The 24,861-nt window shown below is 38.9% G+C and overlaps 1 protein-coding gene across 8 annotated transcripts in view; it reads right to left on the reverse strand.

Moving 5' to 3' along the window:
• The window catches only part of HELZ (helicase with zinc finger), a 155,349-nt gene that overhangs the window by 17,939 nt on the left and 112,549 nt on the right, over nucleotides 1-24,861 (reverse strand). For all 8 annotated transcript variants that reach the window (XM_067715447.1, XM_067715449.1, XM_067715443.1 and 5 more), the window contains 4 exons: nucleotides 23,760-23,839; nucleotides 19,296-19,848; nucleotides 18,652-18,898; nucleotides 17,351-17,867 (listed from right to left, as the gene is read on the reverse strand). In XM_067715447.1, coding sequence (XP_067571548.1) covers nucleotides 17,351-17,867; nucleotides 18,652-18,898; nucleotides 19,296-19,848; nucleotides 23,760-23,839 — 1,397 coding nt within the window. The remainder of the gene's footprint in view (nucleotides 1-17,350; nucleotides 17,868-18,651; nucleotides 18,899-19,295; nucleotides 19,849-23,759; nucleotides 23,840-24,861) is intronic.

The raw sequence follows: 24,861 nt of genomic DNA on the forward strand, positions 1-24,861 counted from the left end.
AAAAATGTTTGCCACTTCCTTCTGGCTTCCATGGTTTCTGATGAGAAATCGTTAGTCATTTGAATTATTGTTCTCTAATGAGATGTGTTTTCTCTGGCTTCTCTCAAGATTATTTTCTTTGCTTTTTGCTTTTAGCCATTTGATTATAATATGCCCAGGTGCAAATTTCTTTGGGTTTATCCTATTTAGGATTCACTCTGCTCCTTAAATCTGTAGGCTTATGTCTTTCACCAAACTTGGGAAGTTTTCTGCTATTATTTTGTCAGATATTTTTCAGCATCACATGTTTTTCTCCTCTCCTCCTTGGACTCTGATGAAATTCAAAAGATTGAATATTCAACCTCTGTTTTTGTCCCATAGGCCTCTGAGGCTCTGTGTTCCTCCCCACCCCCACACCCCATCCAATCTTTGTTCTTTCTGTAGTGCAGATTAGGTAAATTCTATTGATCTTCAAGTTCACTGACTCTCTCCTCTGTCATTTCCATTCTGCTACTGAGACCATCAAGTGAGTTTTAATTTTTGGTTATTGCATTTTTCAGTTTTAAAACGTCTATTTGGTTTTTTTTTTTTTTTTTTTTTAATATCTTCTCTTTCCCTGCTAAGACTTTTTAACATTTGTTTCAAGAGGTCTGTGATTGCTCTTTGGAGCATTTTAATAATAAGATGCTTTAAAGTGTTTTCAGATAATTCCAAGGTCTGTATCATCTTACTGCGGGCACCTGTTGATGGGCTTTCCTGTGTGAGCTGAGATTTCCATAATTTCTCATATACTGAGTAAGCTTGGATTGTATTATGGACATTTTAACTATTAACTCATGAGACCCTGGGTTTGTTTAAATCCTACCGAGAATGTTGATACTGATATTTTTGTTTTAGCAGGCAACTGATCTGGTAATGTTAAGTTCCAACCTGTGTTCTGTGGGCTATGGTTTCAAAGTCAGCTTAGTTTTTAAAGCCTTTGTGGTGCTATCTGGATCTGCACTGAGTGCCTGCCACTCTGGATTCAGTCCGTGACCTGGGCAGAGGTCTATCCATAAGCTCAGTTCTCCATGTCTTTGGTATGCTAATTAGGATCTGATCCATGTATGTGTACATCAGACCTGGGCCCATGAATTCATAAACAATTCCAGAGTCACTTTCTTAAGCTCCTCCTCTCCATGAGCTCCCTGGTGATTTCTAGGTCCTTGGGAGCCGCCTTGATAGTCCTCTGACCAGAAACCACCCACTCCCACAACGTGCAGAGTCTAGGGCCAAGGGGCAGGAGGACAGACAGGAAAAGGCAACAAGGTCTGGCCCCACCCTCCTGGCACCACAGGCCCACCAAGCAGAGATGGCTCCCCTCCCTCAGAGTTCTGGCTCCCATAAGCTTTTGCTGTGATCAGGGCCATCACAGTGAAATTTTTGACTCCATATTGCAACTAACCTTTAAGAAACTACTAACTGCCAAGTTTTGGTGTAGTATCAAGGGGGAATATCTATAATTATCTGAAAAGGTCATTAAAATTTAAAATCCCTTTTCCAGGTACATATCTGCATGACAGAGTTTTCTTCATATACGTCAACCAAAATGACATATTGCAGAAGATTTGCAAAACTGAAAAACTGGCACTCTTTTCACTAAACGTTTTTGTTTTGGAAAATAGTTATTTTTGTTAACAAGGAATGAGTTTATTACTATAATTTTTAAATGAATTGATATTTATTTTAAATTATTAGTTTTAAACACTGATAGCTTATATTAAAAAAACTGTTGATAGATATTTAAACATCACATAAATAAAAGGTTTTGAGATCCTTCTGACGTGTGCATAAGGCTATTCACTGAAGCACTATTTTTTTTTTAATGGAATTGGTGGATCGCTTGGTAAACTCTAACTTTATTTTATTGTTTTATTTATTTATTTTTATTTCATTTATTTATTTATTTTTGCTGTGTTGGGTCTTTGTTTCTGTGTGAGGGCTTTCTCTAGTTGTGGCAAGCGGGGGCCACTCTTCATAGTGGTGCGCGGGCCTCTCACTATCGCGGCCTCTCTTGTTGTGGAGCACAGGCTCCAGACGAACAGGTTCAGTAATTGTGGCTCACGGGCCTAGCTGCTCCGTGGCATGTGGGATCCTCCCAGACCAGGGCTTGAACCCATGTCCCCTGCATTAGCAGGCAGATTCTCAACCACTGTGCCACCAGGGAAGCCCTGAAGCACTATTTTTTAATAGCAAAGGACTGGAAGCAATCCAAGTGTCTGTCAATAGGAGACCAGTTCAATAAACCATGGCACAGCTACATAATGAAAGTACTCTGCAGCTGTAAAAAGAACGAGGAAGCTTTCTAAATACTGCTATGGATGAGCTCTGACCTATCATGATACACAACAACATGTATAACATGCTGCCTTTTATCTACGAAAGGGTGGTACATGTACATACATGAGTATCTGCTTTTATTTTCAAAAAGAAATAATGAGAGGATTAATTTTAAAAAATAATTGTTTTCTATAGGGGGAAGGGATAAGGAATGAGTAGAGTCAGGAATGGAAGTTTAACCTGTGAATATCACTTGTTTTATTATTTGGACTTTGGGACCATGTACTGATAAGTGCTTCCTAAAATCAAAATTAGATTTGAAAACTAAAACCAAATAGAAATAAACTCAAATGTTTATCGAATGAGTGCTATAACCACACACAGAAGAATTATTTCAGATACCTTTAAAATCCAGTTTTGTTTGTTTGTTTTTGTTTTTTTGAGGTACGTGGGCCTCCCACTGCCGCGGCCTCTCCCGCCACGGAGCACAGGCTCTGGACTCGCAGGCCCAGCGGCCACGGCCCACGGGCCCAACCGCTCCGCGGCATGCGGGATCCTCCCGGACCGGGGCACGAACCCGCGTCCCCCACATCGGCAGGCAGACTCCCAACCACTGCGCCACCAGGGAAGCCCCTAAAATCCAGTATTTTAACTAAATATATCTATGGGATATAGCCTTAGGACAAAATGAACCACACAGATGTCTTCAACTGCATTTATTGCTAATTTAACATCAGTACTGTTATTATAAAACTATTACACACACACCCTTATCTACCTATATCTTATCTATGTGTATGTATATACATATAAAGCAAATAACTAGCTGTTAGTCATTTATTAGGAACAATGATCTCTAGTGTAAAGTGAAAAACACAAATATTAAAAACCCTATAATCCTTCATTGACTTGGAAGTATCAATATGAACTCATGATTTATTTTTCTCTCAAAAAACAAAGTACTTCCCGGCTCTGCCCAGTGAAAAAGCAGGGACAAGCAGTACCAGAGAGCACCTTCAGTACCAGACTACAGTCTCCATCGGGGCTGCCCTGAGAAACACCTGATTCCTGGTCAGGGGCGGAACATGTACGAGATGAGCTAGAGACATCTTGTCCTGCCTGAAAGCAAGGAAGCTACCAAAGGTCACTGTCAATACGTCAAAGAACACAGCCGCCAATATGAAGGGGCTCCCACTGGCCAGAGGCATAACAGCGCGTCACACTGCAGAATGGCTCCAAGGGACTGAAAACTCAAATATATAATGATACCTGATTCATGATGATACTCCAAAGGAAAAAACGGGGAGGGGAGCCTGAGTGGTCATCTCTGGGGCCTGCTAAGGCACCATTACTCTGAAAATTTAGGGCAAGAACTACTCATTTTTTCTATATAGACCAGATTTGAAGGAATGAAACCTTTAGTGAGGAGAAGTTCCCTTTCATAGAAGAAAAATAGATACAAAAGAAATTAAAAGAATTTTAAAATCGCCATTTTGCCATCTCTAATGAAACAACAGTTCTAAACAATAGTCATCAATAGCTGCTAAATCTGAAGGTCGCTGGGAACTTTTAAAATTGGTGGATCAGACTGCTGTCATCTGATCACTGATAAACGTTAATCAACTTCACATCACTAAAGGTAGAAAACCAGGTATTATGAGCATCTTCCCCTGTATGCATACGAACACACACCTTCACTTCAAATGATATACACAACGTGGTAATTTCTCACCAAAATGTCACAGATATCTTTTTATGTCATGAAAACTCATTTATTACACCATATTTAATAGCTGCACTTTATTTCTTCACTCATTTAAAGTTGGAAAATTCTAATGCCCGTAGGACCAGGTCTATAACCTAAATGTGTAATGTAAATCAGACCAGGTGCTGAACAATACGGAGTTATGCTGTGATAAACTAAAGAATACATGCCTGACACTCAAACTAGTCAAATTTAATTTTCTAAAAAACCACTGAACAAGTTAAAAAAAAACAAATCTGGACTATCAGTCTGTACTCTCTGAGTTTTATCTCATTTCTAGGATATTTAATAATTTTTCACGACTTTACAAATTTACTCGTCTAAAATACCACTAAATTGCATCGCTTTACATCTTGTTCAACTATAAATTTTCATACAATATGAAGGTTATTGGTTCACTAACAAAATTGATTCTCTGGAGATGCTCACGTTTTTCTTTTAATCTAAAAGTATGTTTTTGGCCTGGATTTGTGTGATCCAAGAAGAGGCAATGTAACCTTGACCTAAATTAAAATGTCAGGGACACGCAAAGACTCTGGGGCAGAAATCAGACCTTACTCACTTGTGTATTCCCGGCACCTAAACACCATGCCTAGAACCTAAAAGTCCTCAGTAAGTATTCAACAAAAGGATTTAAACGTTTAATGTTGAACACATACCATATTTTCTATTTAATTTCCCCAAGCTTTGAAGAAGAAATTCCTGACTATAGAACACTCTTGGGCTCTACTAACTTACTTCAATTTAGCTCCCAGTAAGGTTATGATCTTACGTCTAAAGCAATGTGCTATAGTTTTGTCGACTTACCTAGGAAGAAAGAAACTAGGAGAGGAGTATCACTATAAGATTAAAAACAGTATTAGCAAGCCAGGCAACGTGTTTTGGATAAACTGTCGTTTGCAACAGTAATGTCTATGGGTTCATGTCATGTAATCTATTGAAAAGGACTTGATAACTTCTGAAACTGTATTTTTTTTTTAAAGGCATGATCCCCAGTTAATGGTGGAGACTGGCCCAAGACTCCACTAAAATAATAATAAGTGAACATAAAGGATCTATAACAATCAAGACTGGATGACTGGCCATCAACATAGGACACATTTCTGGAACACATGGAAGACTGTCTGTGGAAGAAGGATGGAGTTAGAGCTACCAGTTGAGAGGAGAATCAGTCCACTCTGCAGGATTCCAGAGAGGCTCGGGCCTCCGAAACACAAGCTACAATGGAAAGTGAAGGGAGGACGAAGGGATAAAACGGGAGGGATTAACTGAAAGTCTGTACAGAGAACAAGCAGTCTCACCCTGCACTCCTCCGCAACAACCAGAAGATTCAAGCATTAAAAAGTCCCCAGGGAAAAGCCTGCCAGGCAGTGAGTCATTAAGGAAATGTAAAACTCCCAAACTGCTTTTCAGGGACACAGATAATCAAGGGTTACCAGACATTTAAAGGGAGTCTCCAGCGTAAAAGATGGTCACAGATAAACAGGAAAAAAGGAGGGCCCAGGAAAAAGAAGTAGCAATTATGTTTTAAAAATATTTTTTAAATGCTTTTTTAGTTCTTACTAAAAATCTAAGACAAAACAACAACAACAAACTCTCAATTGGTTTCCTCAGAAAAGGCACTGCATTTATAAAAACAAAAATAAGATGCTATGAAAAAGGAAAAACCTGAGAAGGAAGAACTCTTGGAAATTAAAGAATCTGAGGGCTCAAATGTAAAGTGTGATAGAAGGGTCTGTAGGTAAGATGAAGGAAATCTCAGACAGCAGGAAAAATACAAACATTAAAATGTGAGAGGAAGAAAGATTCTGAAGAATCCAGGAAGTCTAACATCTTATCAACAGAAGCTTCAGGAAGTGAGAAACAGAGAAAAAAAGATGGTAGGCAATTAGCAAAGAAATAATACAAGACAGTTTCAAAGAGCTGAAGGGTGTGAGTCCTTCAGTTGAGCAGTTCTGTCCAAAAGACCCTTCCGTGGCATGGGAGATGCTGGGGACCTGCACTGTTCAGTAAAACGGCGCTGAGCCACACGTGGCTGCTGAGCAACTGAAATGTAGTTAGCAGAAACAAGGAAGAGGTGGTTCTATTTCACCGCATTTCACATCACATCAGATCCATCAGGAATCCCTGTAGGTCTTAGCTACAAACAGACCTTGAATTTACTTCTCGCCATTACTACTGCTCCATCATAGTCCAAACCACCATCATCTCTCACCTAAATAATCATGCCACTCTCCACCATTTCTTTTATATTATTTTAAAATAATTATTTTTAAAATAAAATGCATTATCTTAACAGAAGTTTGAAAATGTCAATGTCACATTAGGTTGATAAGATTCAATCATAAAAGAAGCAAAAATTTATCTTAATTTTCAAAACCACAGTACATTTATCTCTGGGTTTTGTTTTGTTTTTCTTGAAAGAAAGGTACACTAAAATGAACGTGACTTTGTACCAAAGTGCATTAAAATCAATTTAGGTCTAAATAAAGATAAATACCATTTGAAAGCATTTCACAGGCAAGGGCACTTACACTCTGCAAACAGTATTTTCCCACCAAGTGATGTTCTTTTCCTACATCCAAACACAAGGTAATAGAGGAGATACTAGAAGGAATGCAGTATTACATCTAAGAGAGAAATGTCAGGTTCACTGCTGTGACATTTTGAGCTACCCTGACTCATTCTGGCTCTTGTCAACTCTTCTTGAATGTGAAACAGTCAAGTTATCAATTATAGACCACAATCCCTCTTACGATGAAAATACGTCAGCTTGACATAAATAAAATAGTACACAGACGTTTACCTTCAACTCATAGCTATGATAACTCTGAATAATTATAACTATGAAGAATCACAGTTATCATAATTAATTTCAAAAAAGAAGGTAATGCCAGAGAATTCTGTTTATAATTTTTAAAGAACATTGAGAAATAAATTCCTTATAGTTAATCTTCTGATATTTGAGATCTCCAAGTTAACTCTCTGAGCTGTCAAACATTTAGTAGGTAGAACTGGATAGCTCTAAGAATACGGAATTCTAAAATGAACCATCTCCTTCTCTCTCCACCACCATCCCCCCCTTCTCCGCAAAGGAGAACTTCATGTAATTGAAGATTTAATTGTTTGGTCTCAAGAACATGATTTGTCTCACCCCTGGCCTCACCCACCCACCTGCCACGTCTACTTCATGGAACTGCAATCACTTCCTGCTTTCTCGGAGTAAACCTTATTTGTGGCATAAGGATATGAACAACAGTGTGATGCTCCAGAAACAACGCGAGACCGGAGGTCAGGAGTCTCAGCTCTGCTGTGATTAGTAACTGCTTGAGCTCTAAGTCCTTCAACATCTCACTGCCTCAGTTTCTTTTTAAAAGGAGGAGTTAGAGTAAGTGATCTTCAAGGCCTTGACTAATCCCAAAGTTCTAAGTTTTACTTTAAAGCCTTCAAAAAATCAAAGTCTTTGTCAATGAGAATATATTTTAACTTTTTATTATTTAAAAGTCCAAACATCCATCACCGACCTTAACAGCCATCAACAATTTGATGTATTTGCTAAAATAATTAAAGTGTTATGACATACACAAGCCTATTTAAGTTATTTAAATTAAAAAACTATAGAGAGCATGCTAACTGATTATAATAGAATGCATTATGGGCAATGAGTTTAAAATTTCAGATTTTCTCCCCACAGAGGGAAACTCCTATGAAGTACACTGAAAGAGAAGGGCCCGCAAACAAAAATTTGAGAAAAAGATCCCTTGCCTATAAAAATACATATATATTTCTGACAGAGAATGCCCTTTTATTTCCACCTACACTTCAGTCCTGTGGGCCCTTAGGCTGTTCAATATATAAACTATACTTTTCACCTTTTATTTTCTTTCTTCTTTTCTTATTTCCTGACCACTTTTTGTTTCCTGTTGCCTTTGCCCAGTTCTCAGTTTTTTTCCTGAAGAGACGACTACTCTTTCTACCCACATCTCCTGCCGAGCAGACCGCTCCTTTACTTCTAGATGGCAACCCTATCAATGACTGGCATGCAGAATTTAATTTTAGAGTCCTCAGGTCTTAAATAATTTCATTATTTATTCCTTAAAGGCTTATTCTCCTCTGCCGGAGATCCTTAGTCCTGGGTTCAGTATGGACTCCATATATGTTTGTGTGTTTATAAACATTCTTCATGCTTAAACTGTGAATTTGTTATGTTGCTAAACATATGATCATTATTTTCTAAGTCCACTGCTAATATCTCCTTCTAAAAATCAAAGTGTAATGCTAAAGTTTCAAAAGCCATTTAAGAAGAAAAAGCTAAATGACTAAACTCATGTATGAATTTCTAGTTTTAAAGATTGTGTCAGTTTAAGTAAAAATTCATAACCTGCTTACCACTGTTTTATAAGGTACACCTCTAATGTATAAGGTTAGCAAGCCATTCACATGTATATGTATAAATAAGTAACTGGGGGAAAGGTTAGCAACTTAATGAATTAGGGCTCTATTTATAATTATACTATCAAAGCTAAGCACTAAGGAAGAGCTAAATGCTCTGGTGGAAATTCCAAGTCTCATTAACTATGGTGCCAGAACCTTTAATTAAAATAGAGCATCTCATTTAAATGATTAGCTTTGATAATTTAAGCATATTCATGCTTAAATTACAGGTCTAATTTATTAATTTGTTGATCACTGTCTCTGTTATATGCATTAGATGGTGTATTAGATACCACATAGTGACGACCTGAGAAGACACTTCTGAGAGGACAGCAATACTACCTGGTCATGCAACATAAATCATGACCTATCATCATGCATCCACCTTTCAAGTCAGAACAGGCAGACTACGTTGATCAGCCAAGAATATAATCTTCAAGCTACATCTGTACCATAATACCTTGCTCCATAGAAGGAGACTTGGCGGGGAAGAGGGAGGATGATTAGACAATAGTGTTGAAATCACTGAGTATTGAAGGACAAGTACTTCCTGAAAATCGTTTTGAAAACTAACCTCAAAACTAGCTGTTTGAAAGAAAAAAATGAAAATAAACAGATGGGTTAAAAAGTGTCTTTGTTCAAAAGCCAACACATAAGACAGAACTATTTCAAAGCAGATACCTCACAGAGGCCTACTCGTCATCTCTAAGACGGCATAAGTAAATGCTGATTTACAGGAAGCCGATCAGAATGAGCGACTTACAAGAATTCCGTTTTTGTTAGAAGGCCACTACAACAGTAGTGGAGACTTATTTGGAGACTTTTACAATACGACACTTTTAAAAGGAACTTTCCATTTATTACTAGTGAGGACTTTTAATCAAACTATTATTTCATGGCAAAGTACCTCTTAAATGGCAAAAGCTTTGCTCTGCACCAGTGTTCTGCACTGCTGGCTCTATGTTAAACAAAAGTTTTTTAACGTGATAAAACTATCTCCACTTAAGAAGAATGAGGATTTATCTCTCAAGATAAAATAACTGGAAAGTATAATGGGGGGAAAAAAAAGGTCCTGTTCATAAACAAAAAGCAAGGAAAACTCAACCTAAGAATAAATTTAACCAGAAATGAAAACACTAGTAAGAATTTTACAGAGGAACACTCAGAAAACAAAGAAAGAAGGAAGAGAAGGAGGGAAGAAGGAAAAAAAATTTAAAATATTGAAGACTGTACAGTTCCTAAATGAGAGGTTTAAAATATTTGTAAAGACAAAATTTCCCCCAATTTAAGCTATCCATTTGATATAAGTGAAATTAAAACCTAAGAAAGGTTTTTGTTTCCGTTTCGGGGAGAGGAGTTCACATAGGTATTCTAAACTTCTAGTAGAAAAACCAGAGAATAACCTCTTCTCCCCGGCACTCCCCAAACCGAAACTGGAAGAAAAAAACAAAGTAATAAGGGAGACGTCACACTATCAAATTAGAATACCAGAAAGTCTCAAAAATTAAAACAGTGTAATTCTGGTACAGAAACATATGGACAGATGAGGAGAAAAATAGAAAGTCCAGAAACAGATTGCAGTATATACTGAAGAACTGCATCTTACTCAGAGATTAGATTGTAAAGTTATCATGCAAAATGAAAAACCTTATTCAGATCAAAATTACCCCTGAAAAAATCCCAAATCATGCCCCAATTACTAGAAACTGAATCCTTGGACGTTCAGAAGCCAAGAGGTAACTTCTATTGCTGCTCCTTGCATTTCATCTCCCCCTCCCCCAACAGCAGTGAGTTGAAACACAAATGTGATACAGTGGTATTATAAAGAATTTAGTATTTGACAAGAAAACTACTATTCTATCTAGTGAGTATGCAATCATTTAATAAAGAGCATGAAAACAACTGGCTAAATATTTGGAGAAAATTAAATCATAACCTCAAGCTTACACTGAAATGTGAAATCAAATTGGAGCAATTTATCAATCTATTTCCAATCAGGAATGGTCTGTAACCTGGTCCAGGTAAGGAAGGCACCTCTGCTCTTTGTTCTCCTTCTCTCATCACATCAGTAAAGAACCAGAGTGGGAGAGGGTGCAGGCGCTACAACCAAACCACAGAGCCCTAGCTTCATGCAAGCAGCTGAGGGCCCGGGCTTTTGAGGTAGGTACGGATAATCCATGGATTGATGCCTGAAGCATCTAAATGAGAAGACTCTAAAAATTTTAAGTAGCAAAAAGTGCCACTGAATAGGATCAAGATCACATTTAGGGATCCTGACCTGGTAGAAAGAAAGGTTCGATGGGGCGATATAACTGAGCACAGCAATTAGGGAAAAAAATTGTTTCACGTCTCCAACAAGTAATACCCCTCCATGACAGCCACATGTTCTCACCTGTGAATGCTATGAAGAGCTATCTGTTACTGTAGGTGAACAAAATTGGCTATCCCAAAATGTCTCTCTGGCTTGAGGATTAATTTAGGCTGATTGTTTTTAAGGCCCAAAAGACTCAGGAAGAACCTCTGACCTTCCCGCTAACTGCCTAAAAGAATCCAGATAGAGGACCTGTTCCAGGAAGGGAGCTGTCGCCAGAGATCACTATAGTGCGAACTAAGTGTCTAGACAGGGAGGAACCCAGAAAAGCCTGTTTGTTAAAATTCCTCTCTGGGTCCCACTGGCTGCACTGCCAGCAAACCACACACTTGACTTTCCGTCTCCAATCCAACTGCCTTCCTGCACTCTGAACTCCAACCACCACCCCACATCCTTCTGTCTTAGCTGAAGATGGTATTTAAGGTGAGGGCTTTGACCATTTTGGTGAGTTACTCAGTTTTCCTGGGTCTCTCCCATGTATAGATGATATTAAACTTTGTTTGATTTTCTCCTATTAAGCTGTCTCATGTCAATTTAATTCTCAGACCAGCCAGAAGAACCTAGAAGGGTAGAGGAAATTTCTTCCTCCCCGACATTACAGGAGCTATCCTGGTATAGTGAAATGAGGAATAATTTCTCTAACTTCCACATTTTCCATGCTGACCAGGTATATCATTTGTCAAAAGAAAATCAAAATTATTATAAAAAAAAGAGAAAACTAATGAAACACAACATGAAAAACCATATCTGTTCAAGTTAACTGTTAAGCTAACATCTAGATGTTTTCATCCAACATAAGCTTCATCTACCAAGGTTTCTAGCAATGAAAGAATTAACAGTAGGTAGGGAAATAACACATTTTTCTGTATTGTTAATGTTAAGGAAGTTATTTTAAAAGGTTGGAAATAAACAGCAAACATATAAACCATTCATTCTGTGAGATGATTCATGCAAAATCGTTTGGTACAACATAACAGACAGAAGTTATCCTAATGTACTGAAAACGTCAAATCCTGTAAATGTGGTAAAAATAATATTTCCCTTGTCAAGGTATTTTCTTCAGTGTTGCAAGTCAGTCATCATTTGTGAATCTCATGCATCAAAACAAAGGTGACCAAATGTTTTTGCAAAAGTAATTGCACTCTAAGAACCCACTGACAATTGAAGGTACTTATTCATGTACTCACAGCTAAACAGTAATAACAAATGTTAAGAGCGCGAAGGTACAGAGAACTTAAATTCCCAAACTAAGAAACATTTAAATAGATCAACGATTAAAAGTACACTATTCAGTATCCAACATTATTTAGCAAAGTACAAAACTTTATAAAACCTTATAAAAACTGTGGCATGTTATTTCACCCAAACATTATGAACTCATTCTACTGGTTAGATCAAAATATCACAAGGGTTATCAGTAAAAATGGTGGAACGAGGAACTCCATAAAAGCAATGGAAAAACTGACAAAAACCGTCACAATCAACTTTCTTGGAATTTAGGAAACTAAAGCTTGCAGCAACCAGAGGAGCACTTAATCAAGAGAAACCAGAAAATTTCAGTAAGAAGAGCAAGATTTGCAGTATTTTCATTTCCCACAGGCCCATGCCCCTGCTTCTCCAGCTGAGTGGTAGCCTTGAAAATAAGACCCTGCGTTTCCAGCACTACTATCAGAGCAGAAGGGGCCTCACTGTCAAAGAGCTGTAATTATTTGTTTTCACCTGTCTGGTACAAAACAACACTTGACTCTTATCTAACTCAGAACTCAACCAGTGCTGAAGGGGCCATACTGAAAATACTTACAAGGCCGATGTTTTAGTTGCTGCTGCCTGAAGCAATGGATAGCAGTTGGACCAAACAACAGACTAACAAAAAGCTTTGGAGGAAAGGCTGGGTTATAAGATACTTTAGGGAATAAAGACTTCGAATAGCTCCGACCTGTTCCTCCCTGGGAATCTAGAAGACCACACACATGCTGTGCACGTGCTCAGGAAAGGCCAGAAAAGTTCTCACCTCTGGCTGATCTGGAGGCTGGAGAAGCAGGAAGTTAAAGCTGAGGCAGAGGTGTAAACTGCCTGGCCGAGTACGGAAGGTGTGCGCAAACACACGTACACACAGGTGCCTCTGCAAAAACTGGGCAATGTTTTTGGAACGGGGTGGTTAAGGAAACCTCTGGGCAATGGCTAGTTGATCATTAAGCCCACGGAAGAAAAACTTCAGAGGCCACACACAACAAATACTGACTTTAAAAAATTAGTTCAAAATTTAAAAATTAACTTTAAATTTGAAAAATTAGTTCAGAAAAATCACTAAACAAACAAATGACAACAAAATCAAAAGGCAAAAGGATGAGAAAAGACATTCCATGCAAATGGTAACCAAAAGAGAGCTGGGGTGGCTATACAAATATCAGAAAAAAACATACTTGAAGACAAAAATTGTTATGAGAGAGAAAGGATATCATATAATGATAAAAGGTAGACAAGGAGATTTAACAATTATAAACATACGTAAACCTAAGGACAGAACCCCAAAATACATGAAGCATAAACTGACAGAATTAAAAGGAGAACTACACAATTTAACAATAATATTTGGAGACTTCAACACCCTACTTTTGATAATGGATATAAAACCTAGACAGCAGACCCAAAGGAAAGAGAAAATTTGAACAATATAAACCAAATAGACCTAACATATCTATAGAACATGCCACCCAACGAGAGCCAAGATATACGTTCTTCCCCAGTGTACTGGAAACATTCTCCAGGATAGGCCATACGACAAGTCTCAATAAATTTTAAAAGATTAGAATTATACAAAGTAAGTTCTCCAACCACATGGAGTGAAATTAGAAATCAATAACAGAAGGAAATTTGGAAAACTCACGCCGGAAATGCTTGTCTTCCTCTAATTTTGCCAAAAATGTACCCTAAACATTATACTAGAAGTTCTGGCCAGGCAATTAGGCAAGAAAAAGAAATAAAAGACATCTAGATTGGAAGGAAAGAACAAAACTATATTTGCAGATGACATTATCTTCTACATAAAAAATCCTAAGGTATTCACACAAAAAAAATCTATTAGAGCTAATAAAGAGTTCTGCAAGTTTGCAGATATACAATCAATTGCACTTCTAAACACTAGCAGTGAACAATCCAAAAAATGAAACTAAGAAAACAATTCCATGTACCATAGCACAAAAAATAATATGATACTTTGGAATAAATTTAACAAAAGAAGTGTAAGACTTATAATTGGAAAACTACAAAATACTGTTGAAAGAAATTTTAAAAGACCTAAATAAGTGGAGAGGTACCATGTTCAGGAACCAGAAGACTTTATATTGTTAAGATGGCAATACTTCCCAAGTTAATCTACAAATTTAATGCAATCCCTTTTAAAATCCCAGCTAGATTTTTCTGCAGAAACTGACAAACTAACCCTAAATTCCATATGGTAATTCAAGGGACCCAGAATAGCCAAAACAATCTTGAAACAGAAAAACCAAGTACCAAAGACTCATACTTCCAAATACAGAACTCACTACAAAGCTACAGTATACAAGCCAGCATGGTATTGCATGAGGACATATATAGATCAAGGAAGAGAATTTAGAGTCCAGAAATAAACCCATAGGTCTGTGGTCAGTTGATTTTTTGACAAGGCTGCCAAGACCATAAAATGGAGAAAGAATGGTCTTTTCAATAAATAGTGCAAAGAAAACTGAACAACCACATGCAAAATAATGAATTAGACACATACCTCATAAAATGTACAAAAATTAACTCAAAATGGATCAAAGAATTAAATGTAAGAACTAAAACTAGGAAAGGTAGATGTAAATCTTTGTGATCTTGGATTAGACAACAGTTTCTTAGACATGACACCAGAAGCAGAACGACCAAAGAGAAAACAGATAAATTGGACCTTATCTAAATTTAAAACTTTTGTGCATCAAAGGATACTCTCAAGAGGGGGAAAAGACAGTCCACAAAATGAGAGAAAATATTGCAAATTATATGTGATAAGAATGAGCCAATCAATGATGAGCCAATCAATGAATACTGGAACAATTTGAACAAATTACCTCCAAAACCCTACAAATAAGATATAGAAGCTTCCCTATGAAACTTGACTTTTTAATCAGCATCTGTAGCAGAAAATTTGCAAAACATGAATAAATTATTTCTAAAGCCTTTAGAAATCACTAAGGAACTGACAAAATGAAGCTAATGTCAAAAAAATATTTTTCATATCTCAAAATTCAAAATGTTTACCCTGCTTTAAGAAGACATCTGTGATTGATAATGACCACACGAGCTTTACACATTCTTACCTTTAATCACTGTAAGCTTAACAAGAACAGCTAGACAACATTTTTATAGTCCACACCGAATGTACCATTTTTGAAATTTTATAACCTAGAATTACTAAGATTTTTATATCAGTGAAGGTCCATAAAGATGCTCTTTAGCAATACCAAAGTATAATTCAGTTTACCCTGGATTGCTTAGTTTAGCAGAGTCAATTCTACGTTGAAGACTGCAAATTCTGTTATTTGGGAATCAGTGTCATTGTGTATTAACTGCCCCAGTCTAAGAAAACACCAGGATGAACGACAGGAGAAAGAGCACAGCCCTTGCAGCTGACCACTGGCTGAGAAAACCAACATCTATGGAAAACCTTAATGAACAAATTTGTAATTAACAAATATAATGTAAGTAAAAAGATGAGCCACTAAAAACCATTTCCCCAGATCAGACAGGATGAAGCTTCTTGAATGAATAGCCTCCTCAAGTCAGTCAGATGTTAAGTGTTCTAAAACAGCAATAAAAGGCTTCAGGTTGTAACAATGACCATTCTACAAAGCCTGAAATAGCATAATAAAAGGGGAAAATTAAAATAAGTTCCAAGAACAGCCTCAGGTAAATCAATGAAATTAGAACACTCCCTCATCACACCATACACAAAAATATACTCAAAATGGTTTAAAGACCTAAATATAAGACATGGCACCAAACAACTCCTAGACGAGAACACAGCCAAACATTTTTGGATATAAACCACAGCAGTATATTCTCAGACCAATCTCTCAAGGCGAAAGAAATAAAAGCAAAAATAAACAAGTGGGACCTAATCAAACTTAAAAGCTTTTGCACAGCAAAGGAAACCATCAACAAAACGAAAAGACAACCTAAGGAATGGAAAAAAAATATTTGCAAACGACCTGACCAACAAGGGGTTAATTTCCAAAATACACAAATGGCTCATACAACTCAGTATCAAGAAAACAAACAACCCAATCAAAAAATGGGCAGAAGACCTAAACAGACACTTCTCTAAAGAAGACATACGGATGGCCAAAAAGCACACGAGAAGATGCTCAACACTGCTAATTATTAGATGCAAATCAAACCCACAGTGAGGTATCACCTCACACTGGTCAGACTGGCCATCATCAAAAAGTCTACGAATAATAAATATGCTGGAGAGGGTGTGGAGATACAGTTACCCTCCCACACTGTTTGTGGGAATGTAAGTTGGTGCAGCCACTGTGGAAAACAGTATGGAGGTTCTTTAAGAAACTAAAAATAGAGCTACCATATGATTTAGCAATTTCACTCCTGGGCATATATCCAGAAAAGACAAATACTCTAATTTGAAAAGATACATGCACTCCCAGTGTTCATAGCAGCACTGTTTACAATAGCCAAGACACGGAAACAACCTGTCAATCAACAGATGAATGGATAAAGAAGATGCAGTATATATATATATACACACATACATACATACACATACATACATGCACACACACACACATACACACACATCTATACACACAATGAAATATTTCTCAGACATAAAAAAGAATGAAATATTGCCATTTGTAGCAACATGGATGGACCTAGAGAATATCATACTAGGTGAAGTAAATCAGACAGAGAAAGACAAATATCCCATGGTACCACTTACATGTGGAATCTACAAAATAATACAGATGAATCTATACACAAAACAGAAACAGACACATAGACATAGAAAATAAACTTATGGTTTACCAAAAGGGAAAGGGAGAGGGGGAAGGGATAAGTTGGGAGTATGGGATTAACCGATACAGAATACTATAAATAAAACAGATAAGCAACAAAGATTTGCTGTATAACAGGGAATAGTATTCAATATCTCATAATAACCTACAATGGAAAATAACCTGAAAAAATATATATATATATAACTGAATCACTTTGCTGTACACCTGAAACTAACACAATACTGTAAACCAACTAGACTTCAATAAAAAAATAAACAACTCTTTAAAATGAAGCTGAAAAATAAACAAGTTGCAAGAAAATATTATCTTTACAAGACTATTAAATATAGTTAAGATCTGTCCACCGTCACCATCAAACCAACAAATATTGATCTTTTTCACAATCAACGATCCTGAAAGGAGAAGCGCAGAAGAAAGACATTTTACCTCTTCTAAGCTGGGGAGCGAAGAGGACGACACGGTGCGAGCCGACAGCGGGTGGAAGGGCTCTTGGCTGACAGCAGGCTGATGGCTCTGCATGTGCACAAAAGGGGTCTGCGGTGGCCTGGGCGGCAGTGGAGGTAGGCCATAGGGAAAACCCGGCCCCATCAGGCGATTCTGCTGTAAGCTGGCCAAAGTCCATGCTCCATCAGGTGGCAGGCATTTCAAGGGAGGAGGGGCGAGGTGTTCCGACGGCAACGAGAAAGGCGAACTGAACAGCTGCGGCGGCAGGCGCTGTGGGAATGCTGGGTTGCTGGCTACTTCGAGGTCTCTGCTGCTGTCACTGAAGTTGGAAAAGTGGGTACTGTGGTCTGCACTGGACGGGGGCGAGGGGACTGCTGGTGGGCTCCTGGTCTGAATTTGTCTATATTGCAAAAGTCTTGATTGAGGTGGCGGCATCTCAGCTAGTTCCCGTGTTTCACTTTGATCACGATTAGACAGTTCTCTGATTAGGTCTTGAAACCTACATAAGGATGATGAAATATGAGGAGGAGAAAACAAAAGAAAAGCTTCATCACATTAAGGAGAGCTTAATCAACTACATGTGTAACTTTTACAAACAACAGCGTACTACTTAATCAGAGCTACCGTTAATTCAGCTCAAGAGCAGGAAGCGTTAACACTCAGAGGTGCCGAGCTGAAGACGCTAACTGTGCCCAAGGATCTGCCCTCTCTTTGCCTTGGTGGTGAAAACAGCTGTCCTGCTCTTTACACGCCTTTGGCAACTAACGGCTGCAAAAGCTCACCATAATGGTGGATCTTATTCAGAAGGGTTAGGGAACACTTCAATGCATTCACATGACACCATAAAAACAAGTTTAGAATGAGGACTGAACACTCAAACATCTATACTTAAAAGACGGTAGAATTTCGTGCTACTAGAAAAAAACATATTGATGATAAATTTATAATTTTTAACTTTTAACCTCTAATTTAATCCTGTCCTCTTTGCATTATGACTGAGTATGAAAAAACCACGCACAGTGATGGTACGTTTCTTTCAGAAGGACTGCAAAGCAAGAGGCCACATTAACTTACGAGCCACAGCGGGTGGTCCATGCCTAGATTTTCAGAAGAGTTACTTCTCAAAAGATGCTCTATATTTTAGAGTCAATCGACAGAACTGTGGAGCAATGTACCTAGAAGGCCGGCATCCAATTTCTTTGGGACAATATTCCAGTCTGAGGCTAAAAGGACACCACTCAAGAAGGACAACAGTAGGGGCTCGTGTCAGTCTGCTGGGATACCTTGAGTCAGCTGTTTCTGCTTCATCTTCGGCACTGCTGGGGAGCTTCCAGTCTGCTCTCACTGGTGGCTGATGTAACCCAATGGGCGGCTGGGGAAGATGCTGGAGGTGAGGGTGAGGGTGAGGATGGTGATGGTGTGGGTAAGGAACACTGCCCTGGCTGAGATAGGCGTGATGCTCACTCCACTGCTGTAACCGCACCTGCTGCTGCCGTAATGCTTCCAGAGCCACACTCCCATGCACACGATCTGTAGAAACATTGGTGCGAAGTTTATGTTTTCAGCATTTAGGGTTTCAAGTTAATTCTTTCAAGAGTTTTTACAACCAGATATTCTCCAGAAAGAAATGGCTACAATTTGAGTTTTGGAGAAAGCATATGTTTTCTTAACTTGCCAGTAACTCAAGTTATGGTGATGATGATGATTCTTCCTTACCTACATTACGACATAACCTGACATCAGCTGGATGCTTAGTATTATATAGCATTTGGAACTAGATTCTGATTACCACACTAACTGATTGATTCTTTTGCTGGCGTTATTTGAAGAAATGAACCAATCCTGACTCAAGAAATATTGTACAGCAATGTCATCTGAGTAAATCATCTCTGAATTTGTCACATCCAGCAGCGATCAGAGAACTCACCTAAAGCCTCTCCTACAGGCAGTCCTGGGGCGTTCTCATCAGTGAAGTTATTCAGATGTGAAGGAAGAATGGGGCCGGGCTGCGCAATGGCTCGCAGAGGACTGTGGCCCCCCTGCAGCATGGGAGGGGGCTGCTGCTCAGGAAGTGCAGCCTCTGCAGGAGGGGACTGTGGTCGATGAGAAACCGGAGTATTAAAAAAAGCACTGTTGGGGCCTGCCTGACAGGCAGCAGAGAGCTGAGGCGGCGGCTGGCCCAGCGGATTCTGCTGCGGGACTCCCTGATTCGGGGGGGGCGGCATTTGATTTGGTTGTTCAGGCAAATTATTCTGCTGCTGATGTGACAAGGCGTGCTGCTGTGGAATTGCAAACGGCGGTCTTGGCAGCTGGGGAAGTGGATGAAAATGGCGACTGGGGACTGCATACTGCGCATGGGGAGCAGGAACAGGGAGATTTATGTGTCTTGGGTTGAGATTGTCTTTGCGATGAAATTTGGGATAAACAACACCAGGACGTGATTCAGGACTTCTGTTCTGTTGATTTGATTCCAAATCCATCTAAAAAAAAGAAGAAGGATTTTTTAGCTGAGGAAGATCTAAGTCCTGTGGTTCACCACCTTTTCCCACCCCTAGCACATCTAAAAGATATGATCCATTCTTATCTGTAATAGCAGGAGCGCTGGGGGCCCAATAAATCACTTTCTGACAATCAAACGAGGGAATATTCTTTAAATTAGGAACGATGAAACAGAAAAAAACCCACATATTAAATGTGAGTCACAAGGAAAGATACTACTATTTTATTAGCATATCCACTTTAATGCCTTTAAAAACATTATTTTCACACTTTCTTCCTTGGAAAGATAACCATTTACTTCCTTCTGATATAAATCATTAAAATGTGTTCTTTCCTTCTGATTTTATTGTTTTTATACATCTCTTCCTCAAACGTATCTATATTAATATAAAAAAAGTCTCAGTCTAAATAACTTTGAAGTGAACAACAAAAAAAGTACTATATCACCTCTGCATTAAAAGCTTGGCTGTCAATTTTTGCCATTATTCCTTCAACAAACACTTACTGAGGGCCTACCAAGGACACTGTGCCTGGGGCTGGAGATAAAAAAACAGACTCAGTCTGTACCCCCAGGAGTGCAGAGCGGGGGTTGGCAAACTACGACCCCCAGGCCACTTCCAGTCCACCGGATTTCTGTGCATAAAGTGTTACTGGAACACAGCCACAGTTGTGCAAGTTGACACACTGTCTACGGCTGCTTCCTCACTACAATGGCAGAGGTGAGCGGCTGCAACAGAAACCACACGGCCCACAAGGCCTGAAAATTTAGTATCGGGCCTTTCACAGAACAAGTCTGCTAAGCTCTAAGCTCTGGCTTAGAGTCCAGTAGAGGATACCAACGTGTAAACATAACATTAGAGGTGTTGTAAGAGGACGTGAGATGCCATCCTGGAGCCTGAGAAAATTAAAGGTGACTTCACGGAGATAATGATGATCTTGCATAAAAAGCTGGAGTTTTTTAATCTAGTATGAGGGAAGTACATAGTAGATAAAGGTAACAGCTTATACACCGAAGCAGATTTGAGACGAGAAGCTCTGTGCACACAGAGCTACAACGGGACTTACATGCGAATCTTCCCCTTCTTGAAATCAGATGAAACTGCAGAAGCCCAATTACACGAGACCCTGAATGAGTCAATACTGAGAATAAACATGTTCTTAATCCTGTAAACTGTGGCAAGCTACCAAAGGTTTTTAAGCTAGGGAGTGCTGTCATCCTTCTGAAACACAAGTCTGATCTTAAGTGACATGAAACTGACCACTCTCAAGAAGACAGAACAAGCAGTTTGTTCCTGCATTGAAGCTGGGGTAACCCAGCAACCAAGCTATTGCCACAGATGGCTGCGATGTGCCAGTCATGCCCCAAGAGCATCCTCAAGTCTAGCTCAAATGGACCAAGGTTAAATCTGGCCAATAAGACCCTGAAGACTACTGGGTATGTATAAATTATCTCAGAAATGAAATGAGATGGATGGTAACTCTGCAGCTCCCAGGCAGCTGCAGTGCCTGCTCTTCAACTGTCTCAGAACCTGATTAAGGCTCTTTATCAACAAACACCTTCCCCTATAAATCTTCATCTTTTTAATGACTGAAGAGACACTTCAGCTGAGACACACCTTTCTCCAGAAGATACTGCTGACAGGCACACGCCGACTGCATGAGGGTGACCATGATTAGATGTCAAGGTTGTGTCTGTGGATAAGCTGATGTTTCAATTGCCTTCTTCACTTCTGACTTTGAGCTGGACAAGAAGCTGGGCCAGTGTCGCAGAAATTTAGATCAAGACTGTGCTCCTCTACGATACTACAACAGGCTAAGCAGGGGAGATGACTGTAACGTCTGAAGGAGTCTGACTCTAATATTATCAGAATTAGATTCTCCTCTATTGCTTTCCTCTTAATCCTGAGTCAAGGAGAGCTAGGACATTTTCCCCCTAGGCCCCAGGACGAAGCATCAGGGTGGAAAAGAAAATGAAACATGTCTATCAGGTTGCCTAGTCCCCTAACAGGGAAAGACCACAACAGAAAATTTTAAAGAAGGACGTGAGAGACGTTTGGCTGTCTTGGCTTCAGCTGCTCTGACAGCACCTAAGACTCTCCCGCTTGGGTCTGTCCTAACCCTAACCCTGGCCCTCTGACTACCGGTGCTGCTGCTGTACCGCCCCCCCACGCCCTCTGCTTTCTCTCTGCACCCGTTCCCAAACACACAGGACGCCTACTCTCACTGCTGCTTCCCTCTTACTCTATCAGCAAGCTCCCCTGGCTGCCTAATTGGCACTGCAGCTCCTCCAGTGGGTACTGAGCCCTTCCAGTTGTATAAACTGTGAGTCAGGGCTGCTTATGAGGCATAAGTACCTGAATACAGAGAACAGTTGCTTAAAGCCAGCCTGAGGCTTTACAGATTTGGAAGTCACCATCAGGGAGCAAGTAATGGAAATTGTGGAATTGGACTAGTTTATGGTAAGAAAGCACAGAATGCAGAGAGAGCTAGATGGGACCATGACAGAACCCTGGGAAACCCCAACTTAAGGCCTAGGGACAGATGGGAAGGGGTGGACAGGAAATTATAAAAGAGACAGAAGATCATGTAGAAAGAGTTGTGATAAGCAGAAATGTGTGTCAAAGAAACCAAAAGAAACAAGATGGTCAAGAAGAAAGAGGTAGAAAATAGTGCCAAATACCAAAGAAAAGTCAAGTAAGGCTACAACTGAAGCATGTTCATAAGATTTGGTCACTTTGAGTTTTGTTTTGTTTTGTTTTTTTTCCTTTGGCTGCACCACTTGCAGGATCTTAGTTCCCTAACCAGGGATCGAACCCAGGCCCATGGCAGGGAAAGTGCGGAGTCCTAACCACTGGACCGCCGGGGAAGTCCCTGGTCACTTTGAGCTCAACAGTTTCAGTGAAATGTTAAGGCCTAATACTAGTCTGTGTTGGTTAAGGGACAAATAAGAGATGAGGGGAAAAAGGAGAAATTAGGCAGTAGCTATATAAAGGAAATAAAGGCCAAATAAAGTGTCTTTTATAAAAACAGTCTATCAATCAATTTACTTACAGGCTGAGGAGGAAGAACGAGTAGCTGGAAAGAATCTGAAGATAAATGAAGAGAAGGGACAAGTTCTGTGAGGTGACCAGAAGAGGAGAGGTAAGTCTTAATGGAAACTCTTCCTCTGAGATCGGTGATATAGAAGGATGTTCAAGGACACAGGAAAAGTGTGAGGACTAAAGTTCTGAGTTAAGAGCGTGAAATCCTGATGAATTTCACTCTATGGCAAGGTCATCCCCTGATCGTAAGAATAACAGGTAGAAGGTAAGCAGGCATCAGAAGAGCTGCTGAGAAAACTGGGCAAAGGGAGCCAGGCACGTACAAAAGAGATGGGGAGGCACCCCACAGGTTCCCTGAGATCAGAAAGCATGAGTTTCCAGTGGCACTAGTTCAACCAATGATTTGATTTTCCCTCACTGGTTCACGAGCACAGAAGCAGAAAAAGCAGATGAACAAACAGGTTAAGAGTTAAGGATGCACACAGCAGGTGTGACGAGAGGACAAGGCGAGGGACTTGAGGCACTATAACAGCTCTTCCCAATCTGAGATAATTGTTAGTAACACATCTATAGCTGTGTCTTCATTTATTACTTTATCATTGGAAGTCTCTGAATTCAAGTCTATTGCTAAATAACACAATTTGAAAAAAGTATTCTGATAAATAAAGTGGTGTAGACAAAGAAAAGGTGGGGGGAGAGAGCAACGTGACCCACCAGATCCTCACGAGACAACACACATAGAAGATACACATAAAAAGGTAGGTAACTTTCTTTAAAATACCAGGATTCCAAGATGATCGATCAAACTAACTCCATCAGAACAATGCATTCCCTAAAGGTAAGCCACATACCTGCTTTGATTCTGTAGGCTTTTTCTCTGGTGTCCGAATCTTATTAATTTCAGGTCCAGGATTATTTGTATCACTTTTACCTAAGAAAATATTTCAAAATTCTTATAAATTGTCTTCAGTAGATGTTACAAAATGCCAATGACTATCCAATATTAGACAAAGAAGCAGAATATTTTAAACATTTTTCAACAATTATTAATTATTACTGCTTGGGTTTTGTTCTTAAATCTTCAGAGCTGCAATTTCTCTGCAAGAAAGAAAATTTATAAATGAAGCAAATCTCTCTGACAGGCAAAAACTTAATAAGGGAATAAGCTTAAAATACCCACTAACTCCAGAGATAACTGCCCATTCTCCAGGAATTCACAGCCTCATTTTCTTAAACTAGACGTAGAAAAGGCCTATTTATAAAGGTTTACTACTTTGGCCATTTACGAATGCAAAAATCCAAATAATGCGTCAATGTAATTTAGTAAAGGAATCTAAACTAAATAAAGATATTCTGAAAAGAATGCAGTTATACTTTTAAAAGTAATAGGTATCAAACTAAATATAAGTGGATGACAAACATTAAAGGAAGCAATATTAAGGTTAAAAAAATCACAATTATAATAGACAATGCTAGTTCCCGCATGTGGAAGGCTTTTAATCTATAAGAACTAACTACTGGATATTTTAAATCCCTTGAAAGAATCCTTAATTTGGGTTCTTCCTTGAAAACATTCTTTTAAGAATGCCACTGGAACCTTGTGCCAGAATAGCCTTACTACTCAACTTTAAGAAATGAAAACTACAATGTCTGAGATGAAAAATACACTGGATGCAATTAGCAGATGCTTAGACACTGCAGAAGAAAAACTTGGTGAACTTGAAGGCATAGCAATAGAAACAATGCAAGGTGAAACACAAAAAGAAAAAAGAATTTTTTAAAAGATGAAAAGAGCATCTGTGAACTGTGGGGTAACTTTAAGAAGCATAATAAATGGGTAGTTGGAATTCCTGAAGAGAAAAAGAGGTGAGGCAGAAACAACTTCTGAATAAAGGTCAAAAATTACCAAATTGATGAAAACTGTAAACCCACAGATACAAGAAGCTCAACAAA

This window comes from Pseudorca crassidens, chromosome 19 (assembly GCF_039906515.1).
Source record: "Pseudorca crassidens isolate mPseCra1 chromosome 19, mPseCra1.hap1, whole genome shotgun sequence".
NCBI lineage: Eukaryota > Metazoa > Chordata > Mammalia > Artiodactyla > Delphinidae > Pseudorca > Pseudorca crassidens.